Raw genomic sequence first — 20546 nt, 5'->3', positions numbered from 1 at the left:
GCTCACTCTGAGCAAGAAGAGTTCTTTGTTTTGTGACCCTGAATTGGTTACTTTCTGGTGCCATGGGTCTCACTCCCCTCTCAGCTTCTCATGGAGATAAAGGGGTGGTTATACACAGAATGTCCTTGGATGAGACAAGCCTGCCAGTAATTTTCCACAAGCTGAAAAGCTGGATCTTGCTGACACAGAGATGTTCAGGTCAGAGGTTATAGACTCCATCTTGACGTCTTATGATGAATTAGTCTTGTATGAACCAAGACCAGCTCAGGTGAGATCACAGGGAAATACCCCTACACACCACTGTAATCTAATCCATACCTGCCTGTACCTGCTAAGATCCATTCCATCACCACCCATACCTGTAACCTTCAGAAGTAGTTATTTCATTTAAATATACTACTGAAATACATTACAGCACCAATATATCTTTTACTGGGAAACTGAAACAAGATGGACTATTACAGATTCCTACACAGACACCACATGCTAGCAGAATCATTTAGCTCAGCTGCAAGTACAGAACATGACTCTCACCTGATACAAAATACAAAACTGCAAAAAAAAAAAAAATGCAGACACAAACAAAGCACATAGAAATAAAGAAGCATGTCCTCTTGTACAGTGCAAAATAAAAACGACACATGCAAATTCTCGACACCGACGTAATTCGATCACTGAACTGAAAATAAAATAATTCCCCCCTTTTCCCTCCATCTCCCACAGAACACTGTCCCACATCTCTCCCCACTATGACATCTCATCTCCCCCTCTCTCTCTTGGTCCCCCTGGGTAGTTTTGCATCTCCCCCTCTCTGCCCAGATACTCCCTGGTAGTTAATCACAACCCCTCTGGGTTGCTTGAAATATCCTCTCCCCAGCCCCCTCCCCCATAGTTTATCATCTCCCCCACCCCTGCACATCCAGATTTTCCTCTGCCCCCTTCACCTACCAGTCCAGCATCTCTCCTGCCCTCCCCTCCGAATCCAGCAGTTCTCCCTCTCCTGCCTAGCCCCGCTGGTCTTCTAACCTGTTTTTTTTCTCTCCTCCCCCCCCCCCCCCCCCAACGAGTGCAAGTCAGCAGCTCTCCTGATGCTCCTCGCGGGTCCAAACACCTCTCCCGCTTCTTTCCATACCCGCAGCGCTTCAAACGTTTCTCTTTGCAGCAGCTATCAACACATGCTGTCTGTAGCTGGTGCTTGAACCTTTCCTCTGCACGTCCCGACCCCTGCATAAACAGGAATTACATCAGCAAGGGGTGGGACATCGTTCTTGGAGAAATGTTTGAAGCACTGCGGGAATCGAAAGAACAGGGAGCAGTGGTTGGACCCGGGGGAGGAGAGGGAGTGTCAGGAGAGCTGCTGACTTGCACTCAGGGAGGAGGGAGATAGAAATGCAGCATGAGGAAAAAAGGATGTGGCTGCAAACAAAAAAAAAACTTAGGCAGTGTCACGGGGATTCCCAGACTCCCGCAGCACACCTAAGGAGCAGCCATGGCACACCAGTTGAAAAATATTGCTGTAGAGACAGAGAGAGTACCTACTTATAATGAGATATTGTTCTCCGCTTTGAACTTGATGGTTAAGCATAGTATAAATGCCAGAATTAAATTAAATTAAAAATTAAATGTGGCAGAGCTTTATTCCAGCAGATTCAAGATAGCACAAAGCCTGACGTGAGTCACATTTCGCCATATCAATGTGCTGCATCAGGGGGCCAAAGTGATCCAGTCAATCATTTAACACTTGTTCTTAAAGAGAACATAAGCAACCAGGAACACTCTTAAACAACCAGCAGTTCTCATCAAAGGCACACAGATTGCAGCAGAAAAAGACCTGCATGGTCCATCCAGTCTGCCCAACAAGATAAACTCATATGTGTATACCTTACCTTGATTTGTACCTGCCTTTTTCAGGGCACAGACCGTACAAGTCTGCCCAGCAGTATTTCCCGCCTCCCAACCACCAGTCCTGCCTCCCATCTCCGGCTCTGGCACAGACCATATAAGTCTGCCCTCCATTATCCTCGCCTCCCAACTACCAACCTCTCTTCCCCCACCTGCTCCGCCACCCAATTTTGGCTAAGCTTCTGAGGATCCATTCCTACTGCACAGGATTCCTTTATGCACATCCCACACATGTTTGAATTCCGTTACCGTTTTCATCTCCACCACCTCCCGCAGGAGGGCATTCCAAGCATCCACCACCCTCTCCGTGAAAAAATACTTCCTGACATCTGTGATTGGAGTTTTTAAAGACTGTAATTACCATTCTTTGGAGCCACAATAAAAGTATCCAAAGCAGTTAAACATCAGCTTTTAGGTCCCCTTTGTCATCTCCAAAGCTCATATAAAACATGTCTCTGGATCAAGGTCAAGGTGCTTTATTCTTGATATACCACTAAGGGTGTGCCATCATAGCAGTGTACAACATTATAGTGTTAGTGAGAGATCTAGGAAAGGAGCGCCAATATCATAAAAAGAAAAGGAAAGAGAGACAGTGCAACAGGCTGGGCACACAATCACATCTTCAGGATCTGGCAAAAAAATCCAGGACAAAGTGAGAAAAGGACCAAGGGGAAAAATAGCAGAGAACCAAAAAGTTCACAGCAAAATCCCATATGCTTGCCTGAATAAATATGTTTTCAAAGCTGCCTTAAACTCTGAATGGGATAGTAGCTGATACAGAGCAATAGGAAAGGAGTTCCAAAGAACTGGTTCAGCAACAGAAAACATGGATTTTCTGAAAATGGTTAGTGGACCCAAACAGGGGGTCAGTACTACCAAAAGGTTTGGGATGCAGAACTCAAATCCCGGGTAGGGGAATATGGCTGCAAGTATTTAGATTAGAGGTTGACCAGATGGTAAGATCTTGTGGATTAAAGTCAGAAGTTTATGCTGAACACAAGGTGGTATAGGAAGCCAGTGTTCCTGTATAAGTAGAGGAATGATATGGTCATACTTCAATCCTCCTAAGATTAATTTTACTGCAACGTTTTGTATCGTTTGTAAACAGCAATACTCTTGCTACATCAACCCCTGGAATAAGGCATTATGGTAGTCAATGTTGGTAAGAACTACTGAATGGTACAAAGCAGGGGCGTAGCTAGGTCGAGCCACGGGGGCATGGGCCCCCGCAGATTTAACCCTGGCCTCCTTGCTTTTGCTTTCACCCCCCCCCCCCGCCACCAATCCTCCCCGCCACATTCGACTCTTCCGCTGCCGCCAACCCTCCCCCGTTGCCGCTGTCAGGTACCTTTGCTGGCGGGGGTCCCCAACCCCCACCAGCTGATGTCCTCTTCAGCGCCAGTCTCCGGCACATTGCTGATCTGGATTCTGTTTCTGTCGTCAGGACTCACAGAAACAGAATCCAGATCAGTGAACATGCCGGACTCTGAGACCGGTGCTGAAGGGGACTTCGGCTGGCGGGGGTTAGGGACCCCCGCCAGCAAAGGTACCTGGTGGGGGAGGGATGGTGGCGGCGGAAGGGGGAGGTCAAAAGGGATGGGGGAGGGGTGGCGGCGGCACCGGGGGGGGGGGGGGTCAAAAGTGGTGTGGGGTCATTGGCACCGGGGGGACTAAAATGTGCACCCCTCACCTCAGGCTGTGGACCCCCTCCTGCCGAAGTCTGGCTACGCCCCTGGTACAAAGTGCATCTTTCTCAAATAAAAGATACCACAAAGGATATTGTTTTCTCCAGCTATTGGCCTTCAGTATGTCTAAAACCTTTGCCTTGCCTTTCCTCAGGCTCCCACACCCATCATTGCCATGGAAATCTCCGTCAAACGAGTGAGTATATCCCAAACCTAGACACAGTAGAGTTTGAGCATTTATTACAGTAGCACAAGTAGTTCATGTTCACAAAGTGAATGCTGTACGAGAATCAACTTCTCAAAACAATTTAGGGGTAATTACTACATTACAGTAAAATATCACATTTTGCTACATGAGTCACTCACATGGTAAATTTTAGTTTGTTACGCCACCTGAAATATTATGTTCCTGGCCACACCAGTGCAAAGATAGTGGACCATCAATTGAGCTCACCATCTTTTAAAGCAGATCTTTCCAAATTGTTGGTTCATACACAAGATGGGGGTCATAAAACCCACCTATGGGATTGTGACCTGGGTGGGCCCTCCATAGAGACATCATGGACCTTCCACTGCAGGGATCATGTGTTTTTTGTGGACACAGTAATGGGGTTCTGGCCACAGAATGGTTGATAAGCACTGTTTAAAAAGGGTAAGTGCCTGAAAACTTCCCAACCTCTGATTATCACATATAAAGCCCTTACCCTATTGAAATATCCCCCCCAGCACCTATTGGGGATCTCCTTGGTGGTTTGTGGGAAGGACAGGTGTGATCCACGTACACCCTTGTGCTGGCAACGTCTGTATTTAAAATGGTACTACGTGATCTGTAGAGGTAATCTCATTCCTTTATTTGGCAAGCTTACCTCTAACAGTAGTACCACAAGACTACTATCAGGAGCATATGAGAATTCCTCCTCCCCCCTCCCCCTGTCCCCAGGGAGATTCCCAGTAGGTACCATGGAGATTTGGAGAAGGTGGGAATTTTCTATCTGATGCTAGAGGGAGAGGACCAGGAGGCAGTGATTTCTATGTGATATCGGCTGGATCAACTGTGCATACATTGGTAGAGGGGAGGGGAAGGTTTCAGGCAACAGTCCCTTATAATTTACATTGCACTGTGCTAAAATAATGTGTGAAGAAGAAATAACTCATGATTTTGCTATATATTTTTTTTGTTGGGGGGGGGAAATTCATTATTCCCTTCAAAATTATGGTTTGTAGTATGTGAAACTCAAATTACTCTTCTGTGCACACTGTGAAAGAGTTTGATCAATAGCACCCACTGTACTCAGAGAGCTGGCACATTAAATTAGAACAAGGATTCTCAACCCAGTCCTTGGGACATACCTAGCTAGTCAGGTTTTCATGATACCCACAATGAATATGCATGAGATAGATTTGCATACAGTGGAGCCAGTACATGCAAACTTACCTCATGCATATTCATTGTGTGTATCATGAAAACCTGACTAGCTAGGTATGTCCCAAGGACTCTGTTACGAACTCTTGAGTTAGAAGCATCCTTTAACCCATGCCAAACTGCCTTTGCGAGCGAGAAGCCAAAAGTGCAGGAATATTCATTTTGCTTAGCAACACTACCAAGAGGAGTGTGAGCATTGCATGAAGATTAACCTAACAGGGCTTGCCTTTCTCAATCAACTTAAGCAATCTGCTGATATTTCTCTGCAAGCAGTGACTGTTGCAAGCCATTCCTTAGCCTGTATTGTATGGGTGTTTCTCATGTTGTGACATATGTTCTCATGGCCTGAGATGGTTCTATCAGCTCTCTAAATCAGATGGTCCTATAGGACTCCTGAAGGGTAGATGGAATGGAAGGAATCACTGAGCTCCAGATGTGTCTAGAGCAAATTCTGGAAGCAGAAGAAATCAGCCTCAAAAGCATAGCTTGTATTTCTACAGAACTTGAGGGGGAGGAGAGTGGAGGTAGTAGGGGATAGGACACAAGGGTGAAAGGAAGATCAGGAGGAGAACATGCCTGCTTTCTGTCTTCCTGAAGAGATCAGAGTAGGGGAGATGTCTATTGCTGAAGGGTGGGGGGAGGGGGAGTGAAGAGATCATTCTTGTCCTTTATATCATGAAGACCAGGGGGTAAGGAGGGTAGACATCACAGTCCTGCATTCTTGCAGAACTCATAGCTGGGTGTCTCTTCCTTTGGTTGAGTGTCTCACGTTTGCACTGTTCTCCTTTTCCCCAGCAAATGCTCTACATTGGATCCCGTGTGGGGGTGGCACAAGTGAAGCTACATCATTGTGAGACCTATGGCACTGCTTGTGCTGAGTGTTGCCTGGCCCGGGACCCATACTGTGCCTGGGATGGTACCTCATGTACCAGGTACCAGTCATCTAGCAAACGTCGCTTTCGCCGACAGGATATTCGGAACGGGAACCCAGTACACCAGTGTCTAGATCAAAACCTGAGTGGTAAGTGAGTTATGGTGGCTGTCTGCTCCAGGCCAGGGCCTGATTTGACTTGTTCTGGGATAGTCTAATTGCTTGTCTACTCTGTGGGCAAGATTTTGAGACTAGAGCTCTGGGCTGGTGTTAAATATGAAGGGTCCCAGGGCAGAAATTTAGTAAGGGGCTACAAAACCCACAGCAGGCTTTATCTTCAGCTTCAGGTAAGCTTGGGGCTCCTGAAGCCTGGGGGCCCAGAGCTGATGCCCTGTTTGCACCCCCCCTCCCCCCACACACACACTATGTTGCCATACTGGCCCTGCTAGGGCTTGTCAGAAATTTGATTGGCTGAACAGGCTGGGGCTTTAATACTAATAACACATTTTGCTTCTTTTCTCTTGCCTTTGAATTACTTGTGATGAGACCCTCCCCTAAAGGAGGCATACTTTTCAAATAGCATGTTGAGTTTCAAAGTGGATTCAAATTGCATTCAAATGCCGTGGTCAGCATTTATTTTTAAACATCGGCTGTAGCATTTAAATGCATTATGTATATTTGGTGTCACTATCCATTGAGCTACAGTCTGTGCCAGAGCCGGTGGTGGGAGGCGGGGCTGGTACAAATCAAAGTAGGGTATACTCAAAAAGTAGCACAAATGAGTTTATCTTTTTGGGCAGACTGGATGGACCGTGCAGGTCTTTTTCTGCCGTCATCTACTATGTTACTATGTATATGTGGAGAGTGTCAATATTCAGTTGCTATCCATGGTTTAATTTAGGAGAGCCTTTTTGTTGGCCTAACTATACGGCTGACTATCACTGTAGAGTTAGGCGGACCGCCTAGCTTTGCCTCAGTGCTATCTTTAAGAATTTTCAGCGGCACTAGCCATATAGTGGCACTTAAAATTCAGTGCTGACCCATATAGCAACTGCTCCTATATGGATAAGTGCTTTTGCATAATGGGCCATGAAGAAAACAGCACAAAGGGCCTTCAAGGCTGGAGTAGACAATGGTTCTTCATTCAAAGACCCAACACGGGCCATGTTTCGGCGTCACAGCCCATGCGTCAGGGGTCTGCCACATATGCAAGTTAAAATACTGGAAGATACCATTAGAACACAATCCAGGTCTTCAAATTTATTGTTTAAATTGTTGGTACTTTGACCTTCTCCTTTTGCTCTTTTGCATAATGGGCCCCATGTGTTTAGAAATTACATACCATGTGCAGATAAAAATTTATTAGAAAACAACATGCATTAAAAGTGCATGCGATGCATATATATTAGCCTCGATCAAAATGGCAATTTTCAGTGAAGCTAATTTACTTAGATAAGCACGTTTGAAGTTGACATGTACCATGATTAGCACAGATGCACCTACTGTGTACAGTCCTTGCAAAAGTGCTGTCTCAAATACTAAGCTAGACTGTCAGTTAAACCAGAGTATAGAACATCACTGTGAAGACTCAGAACTCTTGAACCAAAATCTTCTTTAATGCAAATTCAAACAAAGGAAAATAATTTACAGTTAGATATGCTGGACATGAGTGTCTGCCTTGCAGAACTGGGAGTCTGTTCTCTACCAGCTCACCCTGCATATAAGGGAAGCCAGGAGATCTCAGCACCAAGCTGAGAAAGATGCTGTAAATACTTTTAAACTGATGAAAATTTGATGGTGTTATAAAGCTTTTGAAAGGCTTAAGCAGCAAGGTACAGTGTTAGACACAGTTCATAAAAAGCATGCTGAAGACAAATTCTTTTCACTCAGTGGAAAGAGAATGGGCGGGCTACAGCCCAGCATACACAGGGACAAGGGCCAGCTAATAGGAAAAGTCCCACAAGGCATAGGGAACAAGGACAGGTGTTCAGGAAGAGCCTATCACAAGAGAACTACAATTGCATCACTTTGTAGTCCTATCTTACGTAAAGAGCACAGAACACATATAAACAACAAGCACCATACCTCCATGAATATGGGAGCAGAACATACTGCCTCCTCTTGAGTGCACCTGTGCTGTCTGCAGCTGCGACAGTACACTTACCATGGGCTAAGTGCAAGGTCTGTCTTGCCCATTACCTTCCAATTCTCCACCCATTTCCTTCCCCCTGCAGCAAGCTCTTGCATGCTAATTAGCACATCGTAAGAGTTGCAGCCATGCAGTAATTGTGTGGTAACAGGCCCTGAGTTTCACTTCTGAGGGAAACTGGCAGTTAAACAAAGAAACTCACCTCTTTTGTTTCTACAGAAGCTGTGTGGGGCCTCCAGAAAGAAAGCGTTTACCACACCCATCTCAACAATTCCCATGGGTCTGAAGCTCCCCATACTGAGTCCTGGGATTTTGGCTGGACTCATAAGGGCAGTTCTATAAAGGGTGCTAAAAGTTAGGCACCCAAAATCTAGACAGGAGCTTAAGCTTGTATTCTACAATGGCAAATTTATGTACCTAATTTGTTATAAAATACTAGCACAAGGCAGCAATTAGGAGCCTAAATTTAGGTGCAACCACTTACATTTACATAAGAACATAAGAATAGCCATAATGGGTCAGACCAATGGTCCATCTAGCCATTGGTCTGACCCATTATGGCAGATAACCACTTAGGTGCTTATCTGCCATTTTACTACCAATTTGGCACATAACTTCTGTTTAAGCACCAAACGTTTAGACACCTAATTTTTGTCACACTATATAGAATTAGGGAGTTAGTACTAAGGGAGTAATTGTATAAAAAAGGTGCCAGAAAGGTGCCAACATGTAGACACAAAGAACGTGCATACCAACATATGTGTGTGTAAATGTCAGAATTCCGGCTATGCAGTACTCTACTACTACTACTTATCATTCTATAGCACTACTAGACGTACGCAGCACTGTACACTTGAACATGAAGAGTCAGTCTCTGATCGACAGAGCTTACAATCTAATTAGGACAGACAAACAGGACAAATAAGGGATAAAGATAAAGAATAACAAGATTCCGGAATCCCAAAGAGTAGCAAGATTCCATACAGAATCCCAAAGAGTAGCAAGATTCTGTGCAGAATCCTAAAGAGTATCAAGGTTCTGGAATCCCAAAGACTACTACTACTTATTCTATTGTGCTACTAGATGTACGCAGCACTGTACACTTGAACATGATGAGACAGTCCCTGCTCGACAGAGCTTACAATCTAATTAAGACAGACAAACAGGACAAACAAGAGATAAGGGAATATTAAAGTGAGGATGATAAAATAAGGGTTCTGAACAAGTGAATAAGGGTTAGGAGTTAAAAGCAGCATCAAAAAGGTTGGCTTTTAGTTTAGATTTGAAGACGGCCAGAGATGCAGCTTGACGTACTGGCTCAGGAAGTCTATTCCAGGCATATGGTGCAGCAAGATAAAAGGAATGGAGTCTGGAGTTAGCAGTGGAGGAGAAGGGTGCAGATAAGAGAGATTTACCCAGTGAACGGAGTTCCCAGGGAGCAGGGGCGTAGCCAGACCTCGCCGGGAGGGGGAGCCAGAACCCGAGGTGGGGGGACACTGTTTGGCTGCCTCCCCCCCGCCGCTGACCCCCCTCCCCCCGTGCGCCCGCTACTACCACCAGTTTTGGACCCCCCCCCCCCCCAACATTGACGACGACGACCCTCTTGGACCCCCCTCCCGCCACCAACCCTCCTCACCGTCGCTGCCCGCCCCGCCGCCGCATGAGGTACCTTGTTTGCTGGCGGGGGTCCCCAAACCCCGCCAGCCGAAGAGTCTGCTTCAGCGCCGGAGTTAGTAGACTCTGGTGCCTTCATTCAACGAAGTTTGTGTGAAGAAGATCAGCTGGTTTTGACGCCTTACGTCCTGCACGGGGCTACATGCACAGTGCAGGATGTAAGGCGTCAATACCAGCTGATCTTCTTCACACGAACTTCGTTGAATGAAGGCACTGGAGTCTACTAACTCCAGCACTGAAGCAGACTCTTCGGCTGGCGGGGTTTGGGGACCCCCGCCAGCAAACAAGGTACATCATGCGGCGGCGGGGCGGGCGGCGACGGCGGGGGAGGGTTGGTGGTGGGAGGGGGGTTTAAGAGGGTCGCAGCAGTGGGCCAGGGCCGAATCTACGGGGGCCCAGGCCCCCCAGGCCCCACGTAGCTACGCCACTGCCGGGGAGGAATGTAGGGAGAGATAAGAGTGGAGAGGTACTGAGGACTGCAGAGTGAATGCACTTATAGGTCAATAAGAGGAGTTTGAACTGTATGCGGAAACGGATAGGAAGCCAGTGAAGTGACTTGAGGAGAGGGCTAATATGAGCATAGCGACACTGGCGGAATATAAGTCGTGCGGCAGAATTTTGAACGGATTGAAGAGGAGAGAGATGGCTAAGTGGAAGACCTGTGAGAAGCACGTTGCAATAGTCTAAGCGAGAGGTGATAAGAGTGTGGATAAGGGTTCTGGTAGTGTGCTCAGACAGGACACCTAAATGCAATGCCGCATGCTTTGAAGGTGAGCATCATTACATGCATAAATGATAGAATACTATAATTTACACACATTTGTTCGCAATCTAAGGTCCGAGAGTTTACTTCAGCTCTATGGCTGGTGTAAGTAGTTGCACCTAAATTATGCATGTAGTATTCTATACAGGAAGGTAGGTGCCTCCTTTCCTTTCAAGAAAAGGTTCCAATTAAATGCTTTTGTGATGCCTAATTACAGGCACCCCTTTATAGAATAGCCCTCTAAGTCTCTTGTATGTCTTTCTTTGTTAGTGGACGAGTTGGATAATATGGAAGAGAAGATTATTTATGGAATGGAGCAGAACAGCACTTTCTTGGAGTGTATCCCTAAGTCTCCCCAGGCGGTGGTGCAATGGTTCGTGCAAAGACCCTATAGTGACCGAAGGGATGAGGTGAGACTTGAGTTTCCACTGGCTTCCCTTTACAGGATATTGTCTTCTCTATTTATGCCTAATCGTGGTCACTAAATCCATCCTTTCCACTAAATATTTGTATGCAGGAAGAACTAATACATACAGATAAGATTATAGCAGATAAGGACCACATTGCCTATCAGTGTGTTTGTGCTGCTGCAGATTCTTTACAATCTGCGGTCATTTTCTTCCTTTCCATTGTCAAAAAGATCTCTTTGGAGATAATTTTATCAGTGGCTTGACCATGTAAAACAGCATTTTATATGCTCAAGCAGTGACATAGCCACAGGGGTCCTGGTGGACCTGGGCCCTCTCATTTGGGGTTAAGACCTTCCCAAAATTGTGATACCTTCTGCTGTAATGCCCTAAGCCCCACCAGCAGAAGAGGTCCTCCACCAGTGGCCCAGCAGTTGGCAGTACTTTCCATGAGACGCCACTGTGCCACTGCTTGCCCACCCATGCCTTAAATATGTGTACACCATCTTGCAATTATGCAATGAGAGTGTTGCCAGCCAGTGTTATAGAATACCACAGAGTGCACGGACAGCACTTACATGTGTAACTGTAACAGACATAAGAACATAAGAGTAGCCATACTGGGTCAAACCAATGGTCCATCTAGCTCAGTATCTTGTTTTCCAAACAGTGGTCAAGCCAGATCACAAGTACCTGGCAGAAATCCAAATTGTGGCAACACTCCATACTACAAATCCCAAGGCAAGCAGTTGCTTCCCATGTATGCCTCAATAGCAAACTATGGACCTTTTCACCAGGAATTTGTCTAAACCTTTTTTAAACCCAGATACACTATCCGCTCCTCCAGCAAAGAGTTCTACAGCTTAACTATTCATTGAGTGAAAAAATATTTCCTCCTATTTGCTTTAAAAGTATTTCCATATCAGTGTACATTAGTCTTTGTACTTTTGGAGAAATGTCCTCTTTTCTCAGAACTTCTCAGAAAGAAAGTTAAATGGGACCTTTCTTCTTTATATAGCTTTGAATCTAAGAGGACTGCTTTAAACAGACCCATTCAAGCTAACTCAGTAATCAGATTACCCTTAATAACCTACTTCTTCACACCTTCATTAACACTTAACTCAGGTCAGTAGCAGTGCTTCCTCTCCAGCAACCAAAGAACAGAAAATAACAAGATGTGAGCCTTCTTACTATCCTTTTTAAAGTTCTTTGGCTGTTAAGTTTCTACCTCTAGAAAAATGGGGGTAATATTAGGAAAGGTATGGAAAACAGGTGTGAGGATGTTATAATGCCGTTGTATCGCTCCATGGTGCGACCGCACCTTGAGTATTGTGTTCACTTCTGGTCACCGCATCTCAAGAAAGATATAGTAGAATTGGAAAAGGTGCAGCGAAGAGCGACTAAAATGATAGCGGGGATGGGACGACTTCCCTATGAAGAAAGACTGAGGAGGCTAGGGCTTTTCAGCTTGGAGAAGAGACGGCTGAGGGGAAACATGATAGAGGTATATAAAATAATGAGTGGAATGGAACAGGTGGATGTGAAGCGTCTGTTCACGCTTTCCAAAAACACTAGGACTAGGGGGCATGCGATGAAACTACAGTGTAGTAAATTTAAAACAAATCAGAGAAAATTAAGGGTGTAGTAGTTGAAAAGAATTAATGAATGGTCAGACCAAGGAAGCACTGCAGAGACTGTGATTAGTGGACTAGGAATGGCTAAACTTAAATCTAAACTATGTTCTTCCTATGTTTTGGACTCTTCTTAGAAAGTATCATGAAGAAGGAAAAGGCCTCAGAACCCCATCTTCGGCATGACTGTTCGCTCAAAGATTCCACAGGGTGGTTCACCTCATAGGCAGAAAAACTTTCTTCAGATATGTTAGAATAACAAGTGATCCCCCTTAAAAATATTTAAGTAAAATTTCTTGAAAATGAGCTCCATAGTAACATAGTAACTGACGGCAGATAAAGACCTGAACGGTCCATTCAGTCTGCCCAACAAGATAAACTCATTTGACATGGTATGTAATACTTTATATGTATACCCGAGTTTGATTTGTCCCTGTCTTTCTCAGGGCACAGACTGTAAAAGTCTGCCCAGCACTGTACCTGTACTAAAATTTCTGAAGCTAATGTTGAAGCCCCTTAAAATTTACACTCCAGCCCATCCCTATCTATTCAGTCACGATCAGGGCACAGACCGTAGAAGTCTGCCTAGCACCGGTTTTACTCTCCAAATACCAGTGTCACCGCCCAATCTCCGCTAAGATTCTGTAGATCCATTCCTTCTAAACAGGATTCCTTTGTGTTTATCCCACGCATGTTTGAATTCCATTACCGTTTTCATCTTCACCACCTCCTGCAGGAGGGCTAGGTACTTCTGTGTTTAAACGGCAAAACCATTCTTGTTCTCGACGCAGGAGGATCAACCCCCCCCCCCCCCCCCCCCCCCCGTCAAAGCTGCAAGCTGAAACAGGGAAATGGTCTAAAACAGCACATTTAACCTGTAAAAATTAATGTCCCTGAGTTAAATGCTGAAACATAGGCTCCTCCAGTCTTTACAGGTGAGACAGCTCTTATGCTCACCCAATTGTGTTCTCAGTTGTCTTGTAGTTTGCCCTACAGTATATACAATTTAGGGCACAGACAAATGATTACATAAATAACATACTTTACAGGCGGTGGAATGTTGCAACTTGAATGCTTTTTTGGTAATAGGATGTATGAAAGAATCTTTCAATTCTAAAGTTACTTCACAGATCTTGTATTTACCACAGCGTGTGTGTTGTCCAACTGGAAGCAAACCTAGAACAATGCACTGCATGTCAGGACATAAAATCTCCTTCAAATGACAGTTACGACTGTAGGCAATCTGCAAATTTCTCCCAGCAAATACTTTGTGGGCTCTAAATAAGTCCTTTGTGAATGAAGGGATGGCAACTATCTAGTGTAGACAGCCTCGCTGTTTCTTTGCTGCCCCACTCATATCTCTTAGTTTCCTGAATTATTTTCTTTGTTTCATGGTTTTTCACTCTCTAACTTCCACTCCTCCTCTTTCTGTGCCTACACTGTGTGAAGCCATCAGGCCAGACATTCCTAAGAGCATGCCCTGACAGGCAAGGCTTAGCTCCTAGTCACTCAGCATGGTTTATGACAGCTTGAGAGATGGGGGCTTAACCCTTTGAGGCCGCAGGTCAGTGTAAAATGGTGCACAATGACAAGGGTGGGAGGATGTGTGTCTGTGTGTAAGGGATTTGTTGCTGTGTGCATACATCTGTGCTGAGTAAAAAAGTACATTGTGAGTGTATCAGAGTTCAAGAGCTGTAGTGCAAAAAGTGAAAGCCAGTATTACTTGAGGTAAAAAAATTAAGAATGTTCCCTATAAATCCATCTCTTCGGGGAGGTGGGGGGGGACCTTCAGAACTCTAATAACCAAACCCTGCAAAACGTCCATTAAAGACCTATTCTAACTATTGTGTATATTTGAATGAGTTTAAATTTGTGTTTTGTATTTGTTGTAATGTAAGGGCATTTGTATTCTGCCAACTCCTGGTTAGGTTCAAAGTGGATCACAAATATAAGCTGAAAATTACATAGGGATAGAGTAGTAAACCATGTAAGACTTTATTCAAGCAAATATGTCTTGAACAAATGGGTCTTCAAAGATTTTTGGAAAGAAAAATAAAACTAAGTCAAACAAGTGAGAACTGTTTATCCCCTGATATTCACTACTGGTGCCCAGACATGTCTCAGGACTGAATATTGGGGGATACTTTAGCGGGCAACGATCAGTGTTTTAAAAAAACGCTGACTGCCGCCAGCTGAATATCGGGGGGAGAGGGAGGTTTTCTATGGTCTGTTGATATTATATATGTGTCCTTAAGCATTTTGAGGAAAGGTAGATGTATAAGTTGGAGAAATAAATAATTATCCAGGAACATATATGGCTCCAGTGCCATGAACCATCAGTCTATGTTGTAAATTAGGAGTAGGACTGGGTAATCTACATCCATAGAATATACCATACAAACTAGAAACTGTGATTTGGGTTAAGGACAGTGAGGGTAAGAAAAATAGCAAGTGGAAGCTGCTTTCCTCCAAGTCTTGTTTGTGTGGAAAAGGCTTCATAACTTATGGTAGCAGATAACAGCCAATCTGACTAGTATTTTGCAGTGCCAGAAATCATGGTTGATCTTCAGCTATACTTGTAATTAAGGATTCTCTCTAAGCTCTATTACTGCTTTTTCCTTTACTGGGAGACTGTTCCATGCATCTACCACCCGTTCTGTGAAGAATTATTTTATTTTATTTTTTATTTATCAAATTTCAAATAAAATCAAGCAATACCAAACTTATACAGAAAAGCTTTTATATTAGGAAAATAATATCCAAAGTAGGAAGAAAAATACATAAGTAATACAAATTAAGGGGTATGTTTACTAAGCTGCATTAGTGTTTTTCACGCGCCTGTACATTTCTATGGGCACGTTACTGTTTCAGGCACATAAACCATTTACGAATGTTAAAAACCCTAACGTGCCCATAGGGCCGCTTAGTAAACACAGGCGTAAGAAAGCTAGTGTTCACATATCAGCAAACTGGAGGATTTAAAAATATAAGGAAAAATCTGGCACATGTGATAAGGAACAGCTCTTTTATATGCCCCCAACTATATCTCCTGAGGTAACTCCGGAGGCCAGGAAAGTTGTCAAATGGGCAGGTTCCCAAACAATATGTTTCACAGGTTGATGTCTTACAACACATTTACAAGAGAACTTAAGATAGAAGGAGGCTCCCAATTGCACCAAACCAGGATGAAGCATCAAAAATTGCTGACTTTTTCTTTTCTGCTGACCTGGCAGTTTCCTACTGCTCTATTGGGTGTCTAGATAAAGCCAAAATTGCCTGGATTGAGAGACAGCATGTAAGTGGAGCGCATGAGCGATTGCTCTTATATTTTAGGAGCATCGCTCACAGATTTTATATGGTTGCTCACAAACATGTTTTTTGTGCTATATACAGAAATGCACTGCTAATACTGTTGCTCAAACATTGTTGGTTTTTAAAACTTGTTGCTCACACGACAAAAAAAATTTGCACACACCAGGCCAATGAGTTAACATTGGACAACATATGAATCTAGTGGGAAAGGGAAATGGGACTTGATATACTGCCTTTCTGAGGTTTTTGCAACTACATTCAAAGCAGTTTACATATATTCAGGTACTTGTTTTTGTACCAGGGGTAATGGAGGGTTAAGTGACTTGCCCAGAGTCACAAGGAGCTGCAGTGGGAATTGAACTTAGTTCCCCAGGATCAAAGTCCACTGCACTAACCACTAGGCTACTCCTTCCTTTAAATGTAAACTGTAAATGACCCTTCATTCGCAACTACCTGACTCCCTCCAGAACCTAATATTCATGCACCTTAAATCTAGCCACTAAGCACCACTACTGAGTAACATCTGAGACTACCTCCACCCTACATGCTGCATATGCTACCCATGGCCGCCGAGAGACTGACCCGGGCCCGGGGCAGAGCCGCTGCCCTCCCCCCACCGGATCACTGTTGCCCGCCCCACAGAAGGGATTCCGAGGCCCCGCCAGCAGAAAACGTGCTCCTCCAGTGCTGTTCTTCTGCTGATTGCCTGCCCCTGCGGCTGCTTTTCCTCTCGGGCGTATGTGTGCCTGAGAGGAAAAGTAGCCAGCTCTATAGAAGAGCAGTGCTGGAAGTACTCCTCCGGACCGGGTCCTCCCTCGCCTCCAAGGGGGGCCCGTCTGTGGCACTGGAGTTTTCTCTCTCCTTCTCCTGTTGGGACGTAATCACTTGGGTTCCTTCAGGAGCAGGAGAGAGAGAGTCTCCGGCGCTAGGCCCCCCTTGGAGGCCCAGGCCCGGGGAAGTTTGCCCCCTGCCCCCCCCTCTCAGCGGCTATGATGCTACCTCTGCAACTTACACTGCTCTGGCTGGTCTAAGGTGCAGACACTGAGCCTGGGGATCAAATTTGGGTCTTCTACAGTACATAGTAAAGAATGTTCTAATATTACTCCTGAGTCTACCCTCTTTGGGCTTCTTTTACAAAGGTGCACTAGCATTTTTAGCATGCGCTAAAAATAAGCACGAGCTAAGCGTTAAGAGATGCCCATGCTACCGCGTCTTTGTAAAAGACCCCCTCAATCTCTTGTTCTACAACAGCGGTTCCCAAACCTGTCTTGGGTAGTCCTGTAGAAAAATGGTTCAGTTCTTTCTACAGTGACCTCCTTATATTTGCTATCCACTGGGAGGAGCATAAAAACTTAGTAAAGCGTCCAAAGCTCCCGTCACATTCTTTAATTACAATACCTAAAGAATATTTTTTGAGTGAGAGAATAAAAGTACATTCTGAGAAAATGAAATTAGTCATTAAATAGCCTAAAAGGACAGAGCACATATGCACTTTTGAGAATGAAGGACAGAATGATCAACTCTCAAAACCTAGCAAATTATATTTAAAGAGAGGAGACACTGTCCAATAAATATTGTGAGCCTTGCAAGAAGTGTACTGCAACATTGTGCAAACCTTTCTTCTCACTTTCATCTCTCTTCACCATTCCATTTGCTGTCTATTCTTCATCCTTTTACACTGCCTTTCTCTTCCCTCTTCCTTTCTTCACATACCTTACTCTACTTCTTTCTTCCCCCCTTTCCTCTCTTCATCATATCTCTTTACTTCTTTCTTCCCGTTCCTCTCTTCATGTATCTTACTCTACCTCTTTATTCCCCCTTCCTTTCTTCTTCATAGTAACATAGTAGATGATGGCAGATAAAGACCTGCATAGTCCATCCAGACTACCCAACAAGATAAACTCATAGAAAAATAGATACAGAGTAAATTGAAGGCAGATAAAGACCATATGGTCTATCCAGATTGCCCATCCATGCCATCTACTATCCATTCCTTTCTCTCAGAGATCCTATGTACTTGTCCCAAGCTTTCATGAATTCTGATACAGCCTTTATCTCCATCTCCTCCACAAGGAGTCTGTACCACACATTCACTACCCTGACCGTGAAGAAGTATTTCCTTAAGTGTACTCCTGAGTCTGTCCTCTTTCATCTTCATCCTATGCTCCCTCATTCCAGAAGTTCCTTTTAATCGAAACAGTCTCACCTCCTCTGCAGTCATGCCACAAAGGTATCTTTATATCTCTTACTCTACCTGTCTCTTCCCCCTTTGCTCTCTTTCACATATTTCTCTTTGCCGTCTTGTCTCCCCTTTGCTCTCCTGTCTTTGAAAATACATCAGAAAATACTGCTGAAATATTCCTTGATCACCCCCAGTCTTTCCTGCTAATTCACTGATATGAAGTTATTGAGCAAGTCTAACAAGTGAAAAAATATTTTTGTATAATGCATTTATTACCTCCCTTTTAGGGACAAGAGGTCAAAACCTGTAGGTGCATGTACTGACATCTCATGAGTGAGTGTAACTTCATGAATATGCCATTGTTTACTGCAGGTAAAGACAGATGAACGGATTGTGAAGACCGAACAGGGACTGCTCTTCCGTAAGATCTTCCGCCTGGACAGTGGGACGTACTACTGCAAGACCCTGGAACACGGCTTTGCTCAGACTGTTGCAAAGTTTACGCTGGAGGTGGTGGAAAGCGAGCAGTTGGATGATCTGTTCCAGAGGGAGAATGAGGACGAGGGTGGGCAGCATCGTGTGCCGTGCATCGTGCCAGCCCATCAACGCCAGCTCCATGGACAGAAGGCCTGGTTTAAAGACATCATGCAGCTGATTGGCTATGCCAACCTACAGCGGGTTGAGGAGTACTGTGAGCGGGTGTGGTGCAGTGACAAACAGCGCAAGAAGAACAAGCCTGCAAAAAGCAAGAACACGCTGATCAATGAGAATGGGAAGAAGGGAAAAAGCAAACTTCACCCTGAACGTAACCGAATGCCCAGACAGGTCACAGATACATAGAAACTAACCACTAGTTATTCTTTTACTGGGTGTTGTGTCTGGCTACCAATGATGCCCCACAGTTACTTTTTGTAGAAGTGAGTGAGACAGACATAGATCTCTGTCAGACTTTGATTCTGCAGAAACACCACCAAGAAGAAGCCAACAGGAGCAAAGAGTCAGTAATTTACAGCTGTGGCCATAAGATAATACTGTGATTTCTCTACACTCAAATAAGCTTTCAGTTAAATCCTTGGTAAGTTTGCAGCTTTGTCCAAGAAATAGAAATGTCATCAGACAGAGTCCATACAGGATTGATTTCAGTTGCACAGAGTTCTCCAGTCATATGCACACTTCTCTAATGCCTGGGTGTATAGCAATCATATGTGCATCAGAAAATGGGGCGTTCTAGCAAGCAATGTGAAATGAGTTCCATACTCCATTGATAATGTCAGATAACCGAAGAAAGCATTTGGACATGTTAGATTAACCAGCTCAAAAGTTTTGAAAAGTATGAGTTTTGACAATTATTAGGCAACTAATGGGATTTACCAGGCAAAGCTGGCCAACTCTCTTGCCATGATTGAAGAGACATTTTGGTGCATGGTTTTAACTGGCATTTTTCAGCATGAGAATAAAGTGCACATCTCAGTATTTTCAAAATGGGATCCTGAATATTTGTTCTACATTAGTGAGTTGGAGGGACGTCACCTCCGAACCCTTCATTTGTTCTACCTCTAAGTGTTGCATATGCTGAGTCCTTTCAGTATCTGGAAGAGAAGGAGGGATTATAGGAGAAAGGGAAAAGAATTTCTCTAAGATAAAATATATTTTTTGGTAGAAAAATGGGCTTTCAAAGTTACATGAGCTTATATTTCATGCAATATTGTTCCCATCAGTTCCATGTAAATGAAATATATATTTGATCCTGTTTTTGATATTTTGGAAACCTTGTGTATAGACATTTCTCTTTGCCTGGTGAACTGTTTTTTTTTTTTAAGAAGTTTTATTAAAACTCAATCACAGCCAAGAATGCTAACATGCAATACAGTGTGTGAGTCCAAAAAAAGAATATATGAAAACTGAGGATATTGATTTTCATTATTTTTAATACTCTTTCATATCTGTGCTGTACATGTGAAAAATAACCACTTTCAGGCTTTGTCCTTAAAACCTTTGACTGAAAAGCAAACATGACACAAGTTGTGAATAATTTTTGGATGAATGTGCCTGCATCCTGTCTATGTAATGTATCATATTGTAAATATAATATATATTTGTACATAAGCAGAGAGTCCCATTTTCACAAGACGTTCTTCCATTCTGTATAAATGGAATAAAAAATCCTTTGGGAACTCGTGTCCTGCGTTCCTATTGTTTCTAACCCTAGTTTGTAGAAAACCACAGCTGTAAAATTTGGTTACTGATAATGGGCATGAGTTGTGTATTCTACAAAGCATTGTGAGACCTACCATTGCGTCATTTGTGTCATTAAAACACAAAAATGATATATTTGGGTGATGTGCTTTGCTTATTTTTTTGACCAGTACCATGGCAGGATTATGTTTGCTGACTAGCGAAAGAATCTTGCTGCCACCCAGGAGAAGCCTAATGAAACCAATATAGGAAAGATCATGGTACACATGCTGTGGGTATGTGTTTCAGTACAAGTCTTTCTACAACCTGAAGACCTTGTTTTCATTATAAACACTGACACTCCAGTGCCCT

General features: G+C 44.0%; 1 protein-coding gene across 1 annotated transcript in view; it reads left to right on the top strand.

The window, feature by feature from the left end:
• SEMA3G (semaphorin 3G) overlaps positions 1–20298 on the top strand; it is a 260655-nt gene extending 240357 nt beyond the window's left edge. Inside the window, exons 13-16 of the mRNA XM_030205931.1 lie at positions 3742–3783; positions 5806–6031; positions 10738–10877; positions 18372–20298. Of these exons, the coding sequence (XP_030061791.1) occupies positions 3742–3783; positions 5806–6031; positions 10738–10877; positions 18372–18839 (876 nt within the window). The 3' untranslated portion in view covers positions 18840–20298. The remainder of the gene's footprint in view (positions 1–3741; positions 3784–5805; positions 6032–10737; positions 10878–18371) is intronic.
• The last annotated feature ends 248 nt before the right edge of the window (positions 20299–20546 follow it).

The sequence above is a fragment of the Microcaecilia unicolor genome, chromosome 6 (assembly GCF_901765095.1).
Source record: "Microcaecilia unicolor chromosome 6, aMicUni1.1, whole genome shotgun sequence".
NCBI classification, from domain to species: Eukaryota; Metazoa; Chordata; class Amphibia; order Gymnophiona; family Siphonopidae; genus Microcaecilia; species Microcaecilia unicolor.
Note: the sequence above shows the minus strand (reverse complement) of the source record. Positions and strands in the feature narration are given on the sequence as shown.